This window comes from Plectropomus leopardus, chromosome 19 (assembly GCF_008729295.1).
Source record: "Plectropomus leopardus isolate mb chromosome 19, YSFRI_Pleo_2.0, whole genome shotgun sequence".
Classification (NCBI taxonomy): Eukaryota; Metazoa; Chordata; class Actinopteri; order Perciformes; family Serranidae; genus Plectropomus; species Plectropomus leopardus.
The window spans coordinates 8,630,989-8,649,375 of NC_056481.1; the positions used below are offsets into that span (position 1 = coordinate 8,630,989).

Sequence of the window (18,387 nt, forward strand, 5' to 3'; positions counted from 1 at the left end):
CCTCGCCATAAGTTCATTGACCGGTGGGAAAACCTCCTAACTGTGGCATCCAGACTGAGTATATTCTGCTTAAATTCCTCTAGAAAAAGGAAAATGGCTTATTAGCACCAGGTTCCTTTGATGTACCTAGCATTCGACTTTTGGGAGTCATCGTTGCTGTCTTTGAAACTATTATATATTGGATATTGGATAATTATTCCTCAATTTTTGGACATATAGTTGGGGTAATGCAATTTTTATAAAAAATACAGATTTTAATGCTGATTACCATGGTAACAACCAAAGCTTTGCAGCATTAACGTAGCAGTTTGGTTCAGCCCTACTTAGTTACTTTTGGATTTTGAGTCCAGGGGGAAAATATAAACTGCATTTAAGGCTGACTGAGCAACCTAAAACTTTGCATCCTGCAGGCAAAATAATGGTCGACAATCATGCAAAATATAACATAAAAAAACACCTGAACACCGTATACAAAGTACTTAAATTTAACAAAAGATCACCTCGGCACCACTGTGGCAGCTTACACAAGCCAGAGTGTGAGCGCAGTCATAACACACACTTACAAAGTCTTGTCGGATGTCGTTGAAGTCTTTTCCGTATTTCTCTAGTGCCTCTTCAAACATGGCGGCTTCCGAGGCGCTCCACTCCTCCATCTCATCCCTGCAGAGCACCGGGCCGCCCGCTGGGACCAGTACACTCAGCGCACTGGACAGGTCGTAATTATGACGATGGAGCGTGTCCATCGCGTGGAACTGCAGCGAATGAACACAGAGAAAGGTGTGACAACCTATCGTTTACATCATGGTCAGGTACCGCAGAGTGAGCGTGCGTTTATGTGTGTTTGCTCAACTCACCAGTGTGATATCTCGTGAGGCTGCAGCTGCACTCATGTGTAAGCTTGGCTGTCTAACTGAGCTGCTGCAGTCCAACGCTCGAGCAAAGGTCCCAACCGCCCTGAAAAAACACAAACATAAAAAAACATAGAGAATATATAAATAAAAAACAGAGTTAGCATAAATTCTTGTCTGCAGGACTTTTTGTTTTGTTTTTTTGGCCTTAAACAAACCCAAACATAGACAAATAGTTCTGAATGCGCTTCCAGTTACAGAAACACAAATTAGCTAACAATGACTCAAACACATCAAATAAATAAACTAAAGGTTTACACATATTTAACAAATGCAATTCTTGTTCATTTTCTAATATTAATATAAACTGTGATAATTCACTTTTTTTGAAGATTAACATGAAAATGAGCCATACTTCAAAGCTCTCCCTCAAATAATAACAATGTGTATTTAATCCCATTTGCAGTTACATTTGCACTTTGAACCTCAGAGGACAATAATGGCTGAATAATGTCATTATTTCAGCAGACAGTTCTAATACTCTTAATACTTATAAAAACTATTGTTCTGTCTGTTAGTGGGTTTAAGTAGTTGCAGCTGTACACTGGAGGTTCATAACATCGTTTTAGTGCAGAGGTCAGAGGTGAAAGGTCTTACCGTGCCACCACTAGGAATTGGTCTATCTGTTTGTTGGTGAGTGGACACTCTGGATCCCACAGCTTCTCTTCTAGCTTGGACTGGTCCCTGTCATCTGCCTCACCTGCAGGACACACAGAGACTACGCTTTAAAATAAACAATAATTTCGTTATTTGCTTGATATTGTAATCAGGATTATCAACCCATGAGACTGTCGTTCTCTGGTAGACCTAGTAGTTTAAAATCTGCACACAATTTGTAAATTTCCACAAACTATGTGATGGTTCTGGACAAAAGAGGGTAGAGGTGTCAAAAATATCGACCTATTGATACACAAAGATTCTGAGCATTTGCAACACTTTCAATACTCATCTTCTGCTGTATCAATACACCAATCCAGCTGCTCTGTCTCACTCTCTTTTTGTTAGTTTACTACAGTCGCTCTGGTGCTCTCTGATACTAACCATGAAAACTAAAGACATCTTTATCATGCTATAACCTTTTCGTATATATATATCTTTAAATACAAATTTGTGGTATTGAATATCGATATTTCTCAGGGTTTCGTATCGAAGTTAGAAATTCCAGTAAATGGCTTATTTCTTCAGTGTTACTTGAGCTCTATCATCCTTGTTCAGTTTGGCAATAACTACGAAAATTTTCAAGACTTTCACCGCTACAGCCTCAAACAGGGCAAAAAGTTGCAAAAAAACCCCCCAAAAATCTCTGAAGAGCATGCTGGACGTCAATCTCAGAACCCATCAGTCTCGTATGACAACGATAAAGTGTCTCAGGTCAGAGAGCAGTATTTCAGGGGTTCTGGTGTAGTCAACGAATTTCCAGTCCAAGACGTCCTCCTCTGTGTAGCCCTCATTGTTTAAAGTCCAATAAGCTTGAGACAGATCGACACAACATTCCTGCTTAATTTTAGAAACAGATATCTGCATATGAATGCAGATAAATTAGAAAAGATTAGCAAACAGAGAGCTAAATTGTCGTCAGACTATAGCCACAGGGCTCCGAGACTGCATTTCTGCCAATGCGTTGTGACGTTTTGCTCGCCAGACTGTTAACCTGCCACTCAAAAGTAATTGGTCAACAGAACTACACGGACTAACAATAATGCTTCTGATACCAAAGTCTTGTCTCTTTGCCTACATATTCTGCTGTCATATGTTCATAGAAATTAGCTGAACAAGGACATTTTTCAACTTTTGTTTACACATGCAAGAAAAAAAACGTTTCCCAGTTCATGTTGAGGTTGTTAATTACCAAGTCAGCTTTTCAAGAATTTTAACTCCAGCTGCCCTCTATAATTGATAATGCTTTCACGGTGCACGTCTGAAAGAGACTTAAAATCAAGTCATGGGGCAAAATCATTTTCATGTCAAACACACCATGAATAAGGTGTGTCCATCATCATTTCGACAAGGAAAAAAACCTGCTAAGTTCTCCATTAATAGAACAAAGCCTGCAGATTCTTCCCCTTCCAAAGAAAAACTACCTTCCTACTTCGAAACTAATTACGCGCGCACACACACACGCACAAAGACGATAGGTGAGGATAGTAATGCTAGAGAAGAAGAACAAGTTTTGACACACATGAAATCAACAAAACCTGTGGGTGTTATTACATAAATCATGTGTTTTGACTCACCCTCTTGTAGCATTTCAGGTACGTCTGCCTGAAAACGCGGTCCCACTCTGATCTCTCCTTTGTCGGCCAGCAGGGTCTTCTGTGTTGGGTCGTACACCAGCGAGTAAAAGAACGTATCCTGAAGTAAAACAACACGCATCAGTCACTATTATACATATGAACCTTGATCTTTTTTCATTCCCAGTGTGAAATGAAGTCTAAAAGAACTAGGGCTGCAACTAATTATTATTTTTTCATTCTTGATTATTCTGCCAATTATTTTCTCTAATAATAAATAAAAAATGTGTCAATAAGACTTTAGATGGATAGTGAAATATACCCTGCATTATTTACCGGAGCCCAGGGTGATGTCTTTGAATTAAACAGTATGTTATATCCAACCAAAAGTCCAAAAATCCAAAGTTATTCAATTTATTATCATCTATAACAAAGAAAATCATTAAATTCCCACATTTAAGAAGCATAAAACCAGCAACTGTTTGGTCTTTTGTCTAAAAAATTTCTAAAACCCATAACGATAATAAAAATTGCTGTTGATCGACTAACTGACTACTAATCATTGCCGCTGTAAGACATCCAAGAAATTCTTGTATAACAAAATAATCTTTACTATAATCTCTGTAAAATAATAATGCGCTAAAATAAAAACAAACATTTTTAGGGAGAAATGAAGATAACATCTTCAACTGAAAAAATTTCATGACTTTTTGGAGCAGAAATTAATAATTAACTGGTCAATAGACAAAAAACAAAATGCAACTATTTTGATAATAAATTACTCATTTAAGTATTTTATTTAAAGTAAAACATCTTAATATAATCTTGTACCAGCATATACAAAAATGTGATGTTTTGATGCTTTTTTTGTCTTATGTGAAAACTAATATCAGTGTTAATCTTGAGGTGTTTGTCGGACAAAACTATTGATCAGCCATCATCATGGGCATTAAAAAATTAACTTATTATTTTCTTACATTCTATGAACTGAACAACAAATCAGGAAAATAACTGATTAGCTGACAATAAAAGTAATTTTTAGCTGCAGCACCTTGGGACCTTTTTCTACATTTTTTGACATCTGACACATGAAAAAAATAAAAAAAAGGACAAATCAGGTTCTTTTCTCTGTCTCACCTCTTTGTCAAGGTATGAAAGAACGGCTTCAGTTTCATTCAATAACGCGACACTGCACTTCCCCCTGTTAGAAGACAGACAGAGGGCAGAAGCACCATGTAAAACACTGACACAGGAAGTGAGCAGCACTCAATTTGTCTGTTCATGGCTGGATGAGTGACTATCCATGGGCACTGCCTGCAGATGAGGTGTGGAGTCCAGTGTGTGTGTGTGTGTGTGTGTGTAATTTTTTGTACAGTACCTGATGTGTGTCGCAGGTAGACTCTCATACTGCCGGGAGAGGAAGAGCTCTCTGTGGCGAAGCTGGTGTTTCTGTTTTTCTGTTAGCTCTGTCTCTGTCGGACTCTCCTTCTCCTCTTCCAACTCCTCTGCAAGAAACAAACACGACAGAGAAAATGACACACTAGAAAATAAGAGACACTAATGTTAAAAATGAGTTTGTGAAAACTGACACAAGAAACGTGACGGTCTTACTCGTGACGGATAACAGACCAACAGATTATCAAAGTCACAAATGCTTCCAGCCAAGTTCGTTCATTCATCTCTAAGACTTCATAAAGCTCCACTTAATGATATTTCATAACTGTGCCGTCTTCAGATCTAATACAATAGGCTGGTAAAATGGCCCATGAGGGCTTTGCAATCACAAACTATTGCTGCCATCTATTAAAGATGCCCAAGCTATTACGCTCAAGTGAAATTTAATTTCAAAGACAGTATTTTCATCCCTACAATACTGGATCAACTGCAGCTGAGACGGCACATAATAACGTGAAGCAGAAAAACATGTGAGCAATTCAAAGTGAAGGCATATTTTTTCAGATAAATGAGGATAATTTGCCAGTTTCCTCATTTCCACTGCTGATGTGTCACTTTTTAAGCTGTCGGTATACTTGTCCCCCCCCCCCCCAACCCTCCTGACGCTGATGTAAGGGGACGGCTGTTTCCCGCAATCAGACCATAACACCAACTTCACACCATGATTGGCCAGCTGTGAGGTAAGGAAGAGGCCAGCTCTCTCTCTGTCTCTCTTTTTTCTCAGTCTTGACATAAATATTTACGTAATTTTTCATGTGAAGAACCGAGTGCAACGCTATGAATGTCTTCCATGAGAGACCTTCTGAAAAAGTTTGCATCTATACTCGTATTTAAACAATAATGCAACGTGATCTCATCCCCACTGGTCACATTTTGACTAAGGCTGTGAGCAGTAAGGGGCAGATCATACTGAGATGTGTCACTAGAAGTGTCTTGCTGCTGCATAACATGTTTTTCTGGTGTTTTTTGGGTGCGCATAAAAGTTAAGATATTTTTCAACTTCTTCACTCAATGTCACTTTTGGCCACACGCAAGCAGCCCCGCTCCACAGGCGCTCCCAGATGTTTTTTCAGATGCATTTCCACTGCTTTTTTGGAGCGGTTGCACCTGACACGATGCATCTCTGTGTGATCACCCCTGAGTCTTCCCTTTACAGACAGGTCCACTTTATGCCAGTCCCGTGCAGTTTGTTTTTATTCACTTTGTCACTTGATTTCTAATCAAGACAATCTGGTAAGAATTGTTTCACTTTGTCAATATGGACTTCATAACTGTCCATGATAGTAAACATGCAAGTAAACAGTGTGATTAATGGAAATTAACAATTGAAATTCTGCATTTAATCGCGATTTTGACTCATACAGGGATGGCGGGTGATGATGCAAAGGGAGTCAGTGGTAAGTCATGTGAGTCAAATCACTTGACTAAGAAAGGGTCTGTGAAAATGTTTAGGCAACAAAATAATTTGGTCAGGGTTAAGAAAAGAGAACAGTTGATGTTAGTTATGTGAGTCCACTCATCTGACTAATGACTGAATAACAAGTGACAAAAAAACTCAACGCCTACCTTTAGTTTCAATTAGGACAGACACACCTGCCTCCTGGGTTAAAGTCCTGTGCTTGTTGGCCCCATCCAACACGCTTTCAACCTGAACTAAGTGGATTTTCTCACTCTTTGTACTATGTCCATTGCTTTGGATGTCTCTATGAACGGTTTCTATGTAAACAGGACAGTCGGCAGGACATGAACATGGGCAGGACGTTTTGAAGACATGTAATGTGTGCAACCCACTGCAGGAGATTTAAAAAATGTTTTGTTTGAGAAAAACTTGAACCTCAGCTGCACCATGGTTTGACGGCCTGTGGCCGTGTACATTTCTACTGTCAGAGCTACCCCAAAGGCAGGCATATGGTCAAAACTAACTAGTTGTGATGGGAGGTGAGTTTGTGAGAAGTTCAAACCATGCTTTCTTTCTAATCTCTGCATACATTGCCTGTCGTTGCATGAAGTGGATGTGCTTATAATTTTGAAGGACCCCCCCTGTGTGCTTCACCCCTTCAACAGGGGTGAAGCACACAGACCCTCCACTTAACTGAGCAGCGTCCTATATTATATTGCTGTTCTTACTTTAAGCCAACAGATAGCTGACTTGTTGTTTTCTGATCTGCTCTCCTTCAACATATCAGAGCTGTAACTGCAGTGCAAACACACAGCTGAAGTTTTTGTTTGCTACTACAAGGCAACTCCAGGTAATCAATCTCATATTTGTCACTGAGGTTGGCAACTAGCTGCTAATTCATCACAGCAACATATTGACATTTTGGTAATGAACAAGTAAAGGTATGCATTCCAATATTGCAAGGTATGAATGGTGAAAATGAATGTTTTTGAATCTAATTTTTGGATGCTTGAAAACAATTCTATTCACCCACCTCTATTGTGTTGGGGCGGCAGCAGCAGCAGCAATTTCAGAGGCAGATACTTCAAAATCTCCTCACATAGAACCAAAACTATCTGCGTGGCTTGATACCAAGAGGGTAGGCTGCAAAATGTCTATTTTTGAGATAAACTGACCTGTTAGCTCTCATGTAAAGCTGAAGTTTAGCCCTCAGCTGTTGTTTGATCTTTGACTGTGATGATTAATAAGCATAATAAAACAAAACAGATGGCAATGTACTAAAAGGGCTTCAGAATAACTCTACCAAAGGCCAATAAAGGCAAGAAAATCGAGGCCAACACATACATATTCTTCTATCTTGACTTGTAGCTTCAGATTTTGGTAATAAATGCAGATATTTCAGCTTTGACTCCTACAAAGTGCACATTCTGTGTCTACTTCTGTGAATCAGATTCACTGCCAGTCCTTTTGTTTTCCTCCTAAACTAATGAAAACATAAATTGCGTGAATTATGGTGTTTTTTTTTTAGTGGTAAGTGGCAGGCAGTGCTAAATTGTATTATTGTTTGTGTCTCTTCTGCTGAGCAGCTGGTGGACGACTGACTCTAAACAGCTTGTGAAATTGGCACTGATGGGTGCATATGTCCCTGCATACTGTACGGTTTATTTTTCAGCGCTTAAGATGACTTATGTTTACAGAGTTAAACTAAATGAGCAAAATTGGTTTTCCACAAAGAGTTTGACCTCACAGAAAGAGTAGCATTAAGCCACACAATGCATTCCTGTCTGTGCTCTCTGCCGATTCTCAGCTACGCAAATCATTTAAACCACTCTGCACTGGGTGTCCTCGTCTCAAACGTCCCTCTAAAAGTTGTGGGAGGTTTTAATTTACAGAAAGTGATCACCAATTTGTTGTGGTCGAAGGAGAAAGTGAAACATAACTGGAAACAGGTAGAAGTCTACCCACACAGAACAGGTGTTGGTGTGATAACAACACTTTCCTTCCTTCCCTCTTCTCATACTGCCAATTCTCTCCCTCCCTGATGGTAATTGAGAAATAAATGTGATGTATAAGTATGAATAGCAGAATATTATCAAGTCACACTGCAGCGCCTATTTATGTGACTAAATGGTTGCACTCTGGAGCTGTGGTCGACATGAAAAAAATCAAAAATCAAATTGATGGTAAATATTACAATGTGCCCAGGGCGTGCTAAGTGGAAACGTAGCTGGGAAGGTCTGCTCGAATGACGAGCGGCAGAAAGCCCATAATGGCATTTTCCCTCAGTGAGGCTGGCTGAAATCCCAAATGAAAACCGTTAAGTTTCAGTCTGGGAATGCAATGTGCATTCATTACTTAATGACTGATAAACATTTTATTAATGGATACACCATTTTTGTCATTTTTTCAATTAAACATAATAAAAATCATAAATTTTCACTTCTCAGATGTGAGTATTTGCTGTTTAATAAAATTGTGAATACATTTGATTAGGACTGCAACTAACAATTATAGTCATTGTTTACTTAGATGCAGATTATTTTCCTGATTGACTGACTAACCCAACTATATTATATTTACAATGTTTTAAAACTGAAAAACTTCGCTTTTGTGTAGTTAAAACCAGCATGTTTGGCATTTCTGCTTCAAAAATGACTAGAAAGAACTGATTATCCTAATTATTCCCAAATAATTATCTGTTGATCAACTAAATAATCGTCTAATTGCATAAGCTCCACATTTGATTTCAGTGTATAATAATAAACAGATTCTGAAGAAACTGTATTGCCTCATACAACACTAGATTCCTTTAAAGGAAAATGTCGGAATCAAGCGGGTTTTTGTGTAAGTTTTCAGCGTGCACTGTACTTCTGGGAATATTTTGATCCCCAGATTAGCTGGAAAGCACCTTGCTTTCACTGAAGGTGCGGACCCAGACCAAAGGCTAGTCTAAGTATAGCCTTATTCTCACTGCACAAAAAACCTGCAATGGCAAGGTGTACGACTGGCATCTTACCCGGGTCAAATGATTCTGCAGTGGGTTTTTATCGCCTCCAGCTCCAATCGGCATTGATGGGAACACAACACCTGGATGAACGCGCTAATTTCAGCTCCTTAAACGGTGAGATCTACCACAGCGGCATCACTAATTACCTAATTCTGTATCACCCTGAGCAGCGCTCAAACATCAATCCAAATCAGTCTGCACCAAGTTTGAAAGAGTCTGAATGAGTAGAGATATAGTAACCACCGTAAAATTTTCACAGACCTCGGTCCATGCTGCTCTACAGTTAACCTGTTCTCCTGCCAGTCGTGACGTTGCAGAAACACCAAAACAACCCACACACACACTCAAAAGGGACACTTTTCTGCTGCAAAGCCACGTACACAGTTGGCAGTGGGAAAGCAGTGTATAGCCTTTTTAAAGCTATTTTTTGGCCTTTATTTGATAAGACAGCTATGACGGGACTATTATTAAAGAGATGACAGGAAATGGGGATCAGAGAAAGTGGGGATGACATGCAGCAAAGAGCAGCCGGTTGGACACGAACCTGGGGCTGCTTGGAGAAGGACACAGAGTCTCTGAATATGGGGCAAGTGCTCTACCAGCTGAGCTACGTGGCGCTCTGTCTATTTGTCTTTTTGCTGATTTGTTTGTAGTTTTTCCCAGTCAGGCTCTGAGATAACGTTATCATTAGGCTTCTGCTTAGAGGTAGTCAATTTACAGCTCACCGCAACTTCATATGATACAGTCTTTGGCTTTTGTTTCATATCTAGTGGCAGCAAAAATGTTGTTGCACATTTCCCATCTGTTGTTAGCACATATTAGCTTGGAGGGCTAATTTGGCTTGTTTATTTTTTGCATCAGCATCGCTGTTACTCTGAACGTCCTGCTAATTCCATTCAAACTTTGTGTGGAAATAATGAACGAAAAGTCAAATATGTGTACTGAACAGCACAAATCCGATTTGACTGACATAATTCTGAGGAGCTCTTTAACCTCTGAGCAAAGGACAAGATCAACCGCCATTTAACAGCAACAGTAAATGATTGTTATTGCTATGTTAATAATAATAATAAATGTTATTTACATAGCATCTTTCATACAGGAATGCAGCACAAAGTGATGTTATGGCATTGACCGCCTGACGCGTACGTTACATGTCCCACTAGACACTGACACTGTTGTGCAACATGTCACGCCTCTTTTGCTTCTGGACTGCCGACATGCTATCAAAACAAATCACACAGTGGAGTGGTATGATGCAAGCATTGTTTGATTTTGTGAAAAAAGTGAGGCTGACGTAATGAAGGTACGGTCCCCACACATTTTCATGGACAATATTTCAAAATTTTTCCGTGATTTTTCAAAGACCCAAAATATCCTTTTCTCTTTCCCTACTTGTCCATAATTGTAATTTCAGCTACCAGGCATAATATGAAGGGAGAGGCACAATGCAGGGAGAAAATGAAAAAAAAAATGTATGTGATGTTTAAAAAAACATTGTCGCAAATAGTGGTATATTATGTCAACAGCATCGGAAAATAAATTTGCCATTATGCCACAGTATGTGAAAGGTTATGCACTGAAGATTACTGTAATGATTTCATTACACACAACAAAAAAACCTTGACCTTTTCAAAACATTCAATACTTTTTACTAATTCCATGACATCCTTCCAGCCTGGAAATTGTAATTGTGAAATTGCATGACTTTTCCAGGTTTTCCACAACCGTGTCAACCCTGTGATGAGTCTTCATTGCAGAAGTTTTACAGGATTTTCTCTATAAAAAGGATTTATGACTGAAGTCACTACTTACTTGCATGTTTGTCTGCGAGCTGGATGAGGCTGTGCGAAATGTCTCTCCTTCTGTAGAAACAAACCACCTTGGCCTCCACGTTCCCACTGGCCGTCTGAAACAGAGAGGGACACACGCTGACTGAAAGCTGCGACTACACCTTCCTGCACAAATCTCTATTATCTCAAGAGACCTGGCTGCTTTGTGTGCTCATCAAGCTACGCTGCTATGACAGGCTGACCAGAGCAGCAACAGCGAGTTTGAGCGGATGATTGATTGATTGTCTCGCTGTATAATTAGGCCGACAGGCTTAAAGACTCAGCCAGTATTCAGTTCTGTGACTGATGGAGAGTGAATGGATGTGGGGGAAAGCGGGTTGAGAAGACTGCTTTCAACTAGTGCTGTTTTCCTTGGAAGCTTGCAGGAAAGAGCTGATAACGACTCAACTGATAAATAGGGACAAAATAATAGGAACACCATACATTATAGTGCATTAGGGCCAGGCACCATGTCTGTATCATGTTATGAGACTAGATAACGTCTTAAAATTTGGGTATCTTAAGTGGTGTCAGTTCCTGGTTTTAAAGGCTGTATTACAGTAAAATTATGTAATTTTCCAAACTTACCAGACAGGTCTAGCTGTTCTGCTGTTTAGCGGTACCTACATAGTCATAATCTACATTACTGACAATTATTTTTTTTAATATCTCATCATGAAAATATTTTAAGAAAGCCTAATTATGATGCCTTCAATATTGCCATCAAGATATATGGTGAAATATATCTTGATAATTGATTTTCTCCATACTGGCCAGCCCTTCCTGCAATACAATGCAAAATCAACAAAACGATACAGCCACAAAAAATGTCTATCAACTTCAATATTTCATACTCTTCCATGACTTTTTCTTGGACCAAAAATACTTTTTTTTCCCTTTGCCCATTCACCTAAACATCTAAAATTCAAACTGTATGTAAACTGACTGATTAAGCATCCCCATTTATGTGTTAAAGGAACATCAAAAATGTGAAAATCCAAAAATTATTTCTGTTTTGTAGAGTTTCTGGCTTTGATAAGCAGCGCAATTTTGGTAAGAAACTTCTGTGGTGAACTAATAAACAAAAGCAAAACACAACCAAAACGCTGTCAAATGCCCACACATATTAAACCTACGGTTAATACAGAAAAGCTACACAAAATGAATTCCTCGTTATGTTACACTGATGTTATTTAATTTACTTCATGCTACAAATTTCCATGATTTTTCCAAAACTTTCAATGATTTTTACAAGTTCAATAACTTTTCCAGGCCCAAAAATGTGACTGTAAAATTCCTGCACTTTTCCAGGTGTACCCTGCTAATCCACCAATCTTTAAAGAAAACAAAAAAAACAACATTATAAGCCTCATACAGGCAGCATCTGTTGCCAGACGACTGTGTTACATTGCATCATTTTGCATGGTGTTCTTGTTATTCTGTCCACCCCCTTTTTTATCACTTATGCTAACAACACAGTCTCCTATCTTTATATTTCACTGTTCAGCCTCAATATGTTTGTTGTACCATACTGACCTGATCTGACATCTTCCCACCCACACCAGCTGATAATAGCATGCATTTATGAGTGCAAATGCAACACAGGAAAATGCTTATCTGACACGCCCGTTTAAGACGCGTGTGTAGTATTTAAACAAAGGTTAGCTTGGGTCTGCTCTTAACTGACACATGTGACACGTTTCTGACTTAAGTCAAAACAGGAAATTCTACATGTGATCAAACAGAAGCAGAGAAAAAAACATTGCTGCTTTTCAAAGCTGCCATGACCTGATCTTTACTCCTAAACTATCTAAGCTCCTGAAATGTCCATTACAGCGATCTCCCCCACCTGCACATACACTCCCACAGGTGTGTCCTGTGCGATTATTGGCAGTTGTGAGACAGAGAAACACCTGCCAGGTTCCATCACATTACAAACACATTCAGTCAGAAATTGCAGTGACATGCACAGTATTGCAAAGTGGGGGATGGGGACAGAAACAGGGAGGAATCCTAGCTATTCACCCTCAGGCCTAAAGCAGCATAAACACACACAAAGTGACACACCAACACTTCAGTACCTTGTTGAGTTCTTCTATCCGTCGGATCAGGTACGGGTTACTTGAGGAGTTCTCAAAGAATACATAATCTGAAAAAGGAAACAAACATCCTTCACTGTAACAATGGATTAGCCTGTGAGAACAAGTGAAAATAATAAACTCAAAGGACACTTTTTTAGGTACACCTTTAAAATGTGAATGCCAACCAATAAAACAGTCCACATTTAAAAATAGAACAATGGTTAGTTCCAGTAGAGAGTGAATAATTTAACTATATGTTGGTCATTGAAGTTGTAGTTTGCAGTGGTGTTGAACTGGACGGCATCATACTGAGAGGTGTTTTTAATGTTAATGTTTTGGGCACACCAAACACCACCTGCTGTTATGCCGCCTTACTGCTCTTTATATATGGTGTGATCGCGGAATGGGAGGAAAAAGTTATCTCGCCTTTAGGCCGCCACAGGAGGAAGTAATGATGCCAAAATGGGGTCTGGATAAACGTGACGGTGAGCCGGGCCGCCGCATCATTTTTGACAATGTTAATTCTGGTGACCCAGTGCGGGATATCTAAATTGTAGCTGTTAGCCCCTAACTCAAAGAAAAATAACAGCTGCCATAAATGTCTGTAAATTAGAAAAAAAGAACAATGATTGATAGCTCCTTACCCTCCGTGCAGAGGACTAGATCAGCTGCCATATAACAGAGGAGCTAAATGACTGTTGCTGACATGCAAATGCTGTTGTTATTACTTACAATGCACTCAACAAATGTTATATGTCACACGAGAAGCAGACGCTGTGTGTTAAACATCACGACCATCAAGCCTCATCTGGTTCGACGACACATCGGAGCGGGATGAGGCCGTAGTTTGGTTTTATGTAAAAATGCAAAGGTGGCATAAAGGAAGGACTTAGTAGCAGCTCTGTAATGCAATCTCTTGTAACCCTCCTAAATGCAGAACTAATGGCTGATCTGTTGTATTGGAGTGTATTAAATTATATTGGAGTACCTAATAAAGTGGCCAGAAGGTGTGCACACACACACAGACACACATACACAATTACACATGTATATTGCAACCACTGTCTGACTCCCAGCTCACAATAAAACAAGCAGAGGAACATGAAACTGGCTGTGTGACATTCGGTAGTTTTCTCCCTCATTTTTAAAAAACATACTGTGGTTTAACTACTGTTTTGCTGCTATAGTGGAGCCAGAAGTACAAACGTGTGTGTGTGTAAATGAGTGATTTTGTAAGATGAATAAATTGAATGACTGAATCAATTACATAAATTGAATGCAGTAATATACATTTAATCCTTGGAAACCTGGAGCAGCATAACTTTTTTTGCTGCTTTCACACACCTGAACCCTGAACAATTTGTGCAGAAATCGGTTTTTTTTTTCATTAAAAAGCTAGGAAAAAATGTTTAGGTAAAAAAAAAACAGGCAAGGGAGAAAACTATATTTATAGTTATCATAAATCCATATTTAAAATTATGTTACTTAATCATAAAAATATTTAAAGCAGTTTCCAAGTCATATTTGCCTTATTTTTTCCCTCTTTTTCTATTTTTTATTTGTTTTTAACTCATTTTTGGGTTATTCTCATACTTTTTACTGACTGCGTGCTATTTTTGGGGTCATTTTTTTCTTTCATTGCTCATGCCTCCTTTCTATGTTTTTAAAGGTTTCTATGTTTCAAAGGGTTAAGTCATAATTGCTGATTTTCCGTTGGTCATCAACAAAATCGGCAAAAACATGACCTCACCCAGGGAGAGGAGACAGAAATTAAGCCTGATTCAATTATACCTGAGCAGAACATGCAGTAACATTGGAAAAGTTCAGTTCATGACAAATGTTGCCTTTCAGTGCTGTCTGAAATATTGTAATAACCAAGCTCCAGGTGCTTACGCAAGTTACCTATGTTGTAAATATGTATCTGGATTCAAAATGATTCAATATTTTTCTCTTTAGCCCTTTAAACTTGAGCAAATTGGCTTGATTTCTTGTAAAAATATGGAAAGAAGTTATGTTTCAACAAGCTTTAAGCTATGGGAGTTGTAGTTTCAAAAGAGCAATTGAAGGCAGCAGGAGACCGGCATCTGAGGTGACCATATGATCAACAAATTGATAAAATGATACTGATACTATCACCTGTACAAAGAGTTACTGTAAATGTTTAAGATACATGTCAAGCATATCTGCTACTCAAGCTTAATCACAGTGTGACTGTAAATTTTAATATGTGTGAATAAATGTATATGGTTTAACAGAAGAGAAATATAACAAAATTAATTTAATAAAGTAAAAGTATGAACCAAGTCACAAATAATTGGATATGGGGCTTTTTTTTTTATTATTAGGCTTATTCTCATTTTTTTAAAGATATTATAGAATATATGGCAACTTTTGAAAAGTTGAGGTCAGGGCACATGCTGCCTTCAAGCGCTTTCTGAAATATTGTAATTACTAGGTTCCAGGCACTTACACAAGTCAGTTATTATGTAAATATGTAAGAGTAGTCAAGATTTGGTATTCAGTGAGTGTGTGTGAATATTACAGCTGTCCACCTCTGGATTCAAAATGTGTGTACCTGCAGTTGTATTATCGTTAAATTTCAGCCTTGACGTGACAGTTTCCTCCTTAACCATTAACTTGAGCAAACTGGCTTGATTTCTTTCAAATACAAGAAAATGACATTAAATAATGGAAAAAAAAGTTTTTAAAAAGTTTATCATGGCAAATGCTGCCTTCAAGTGCTGTCTGAAATATTTTAATTGACATACTAAAGGCACCTGTGCAAGTCAGTGGTGATATAAATATATAAAAGTTTGGCACCCAGTTAGTGCATATACATATTACAGCTGTCCCCCTCTGAATTGTGATGTGTTTCCATGTAGATTTAATATATATATATTTTTATTTTGCAGCTTTCGCATGTATACTTATATTAAATTGCCAGAGTTGCACAAAGAAAAACTAGTTATATGTATGCAGAGGCAGCATTTCAAGATATATGTGTCATTATTTCGTAAAGAAAAAACAAACACTCGTGTCGCACAAACAAGATTCAAGTTGCAAGAGTTGCAGTTTACAAAGAGCACTTGAAGGCAGCAGAGAACTGCATCTGAGGTGACCATATGGACAACAAATTGATAAAACGTTACTGATATCACCAATAATATCACCTGTGCAAAGACGCCCAACGTATACGTTTAGGGTGACACGTAAAGCATAAGTTATCCAAGCTTAATCCGGGTGTGACTGTAGATTTTCATACGTGTGATTAAAGGTGTAAGGTTTAATCTCACCCGACGCATCGACGCCATTCTCGAGACAATAATTTGATGTTGAATTCCTCTGCTAACAAGCTAGCTAGCAAGTGAAGTCAATTCGCTAATTAATAGCGCTTGTGGTGAATGCATGTGGACAGTGTGGCAATAAAACGGCGTCTAGTGTTACCAAGATATTAGATGCTTTGCTCAAATACTGTAAAACGAGCGCCACAGCTGCAATAATGCTAATCAGTGGAGCCATTGCTGGTGCTAACGTTAGCTTAATAAGCTCGTACTAATGGCTGCATGCCAGAAGAGGCAAATACAAAGGCAGCCTCAGACTGCCCGTGGTAACATTTTAACAACCTTTTAAACACATGTCTAGTCGAGAAGTGCCACAGCGTACCAGCTACCCGTACCTCCGGTGTAATTCTCCGAAAACCGAAAGACCAACAAAAGGTGCCGACAACTGAAATATGTTTACATTGTAAGCTAGCCATTTAGCAAGCTGGCGGCTAGCTGCTGTGGCCACGACAGACGCGAGGCCTGACCCATTTTGAATCCCAAATATTTAGAAATTCTCACCTTCCTGCTCCAACTTAACGCACCTCTGTACGTGTGGCACAGTCGTGTGTAACTATTAGAAGCACACAAACTAAAAATAACGCCGCACAATCCCCAAGGGATGCAAAACTGGAAGGGTTTCAGTTTGATAAAAAGATCCACATTGACATACATACCTCCGACCCGGTACATGTTGGCCGCCATTTCTGCCCTCCCGGAGTGCTAACCATAAACTAAGAGAAATAGAATAAATTAATTAAAACAATAAAACTCGGTTTCTTAAAAGGTAAGAGGTGCGTTAAATTATGGTCGTCGGGACTCCGGATGTGTAGCCAAGCGGGAGAATTTTTGGCAAATGAACCCCCCCTCCTCCACTAGGATTCTCAGTACCCTTTACAATACAGTGAACTCACGGCAGCCAAAAGAAGTCGGATCAACCCGAAAAACCACTGACTGGTGACGTAGGGAGGAGGGCGCGCACGCGCACACACGAGCGCAGACACGCGTGCTCGCGCGCGCACACGCGCACACATACACACGCACACTATCACCTTTGCAAATATTTGAAATGTGTTTATGTCGAATAAAATGCAACTAACTAATAATAAATAAATATTTCGACTATTATGAAGCAACATCTGAGAGAATGCAGCCTAAGTCAATAACTGCAGCTTTCTACATTTAAAAAAAAAAATAGAAAAAAAACATTCCTGATGCCTGAAACTCGATTTATGCACTGGTGTATTTGTGTATTTAATATTTATTTTATGCATTTCATTTTGTTTACTTTAATTTCATTTTTCAGTGGGTTTTATTTTCCATCTCCCATTTTGCATTGCATGTATTTTATTTTAATCTTTATTTTCCTTTTTACTATTATTAGGCTATCAAGTGGGTTTATTTTCCATCTGAATTTCCATTTATAATGTGGCATTCTATCCCCATTTTTATGTTCATTTTATATCTGTTTTCACATGAAGCACTTAGTGTATGTAGTTTTAAGATGCAAACCTACCTATGACTTCTTGTGTGTGTTTTTGTACTTTACTTTTCATGGATGCAATTCATTGAAAATGTATTTTTTAAATGTATGCATTCTGTATATATTTTTTAGCATTATTATTATAATTCAATAATTTATTTTTAATTTAATTTTTCACCTTATGCCATGTATGTATACTATTTTCTTCTTTGCTTTTATCTTCTTTTTTAACTATTATTATTATCTAGTAGGTTTTATTTTCTGCAGGTTTTAACATTAATTTCAGCATTATATATCTGTTTTTTTACTGTTTTGTTTCTATTGTTTTAGGGTTTTTTTTTAAAAATTATTTTTATTTATTATTATTTTGTATTTCCATATAAACCATTCTGTGCTTGTAATTGTCTTACTGAAAAGCTATTTTTCAGAAAGGAGATGTACAAATACAGTTTATTAGGCCTATAATTATTATTATTATTAGTAGTAGTAGTAGTAGTAGTGTAGTAGTAGTAGTATTGAATTTACCCATATCATCAGGCTACTTAATATTATTAGGCTATAAAGGGATATATATATATATATACTGTATATATATATACATAGCTATGATCGTGTTACTATGTTAACGTACAGTAATCTGAGACCAGCTAATGGAGCCATAATGTGATACC

At 38.3% G+C, this 18,387-nt stretch overlaps 1 protein-coding gene across 1 annotated transcript in view; it reads right to left on the reverse strand.

The window, feature by feature from the left end:
• mta3 (metastasis associated 1 family, member 3) overlaps positions 1-17,182 on the reverse strand; it is a 34,856-nt gene extending 17,674 nt beyond the window's left edge. Inside the window, exons 1-9 of the mRNA XM_042507542.1 lie at positions 16,911-17,182; positions 12,914-12,981; positions 10,816-10,909; positions 4,518-4,644; positions 4,277-4,340; positions 3,143-3,260; positions 1,506-1,608; positions 855-954; positions 564-752 (exon numbers count right to left, since the gene is read on the reverse strand). Coding sequence (XP_042363476.1) covers positions 564-752; positions 855-954; positions 1,506-1,608; positions 3,143-3,260; positions 4,277-4,340; positions 4,518-4,644; positions 10,816-10,909; positions 12,914-12,981; positions 16,911-16,938 — 891 coding nt within the window. The 5' untranslated portion in view covers positions 16,939-17,182. The remainder of the gene's footprint in view (positions 1-563; positions 753-854; positions 955-1,505; positions 1,609-3,142; positions 3,261-4,276; positions 4,341-4,517; positions 4,645-10,815; positions 10,910-12,913; positions 12,982-16,910) is intronic.
• Between the last annotated feature and the right edge of the window lie 1,205 nt (positions 17,183-18,387).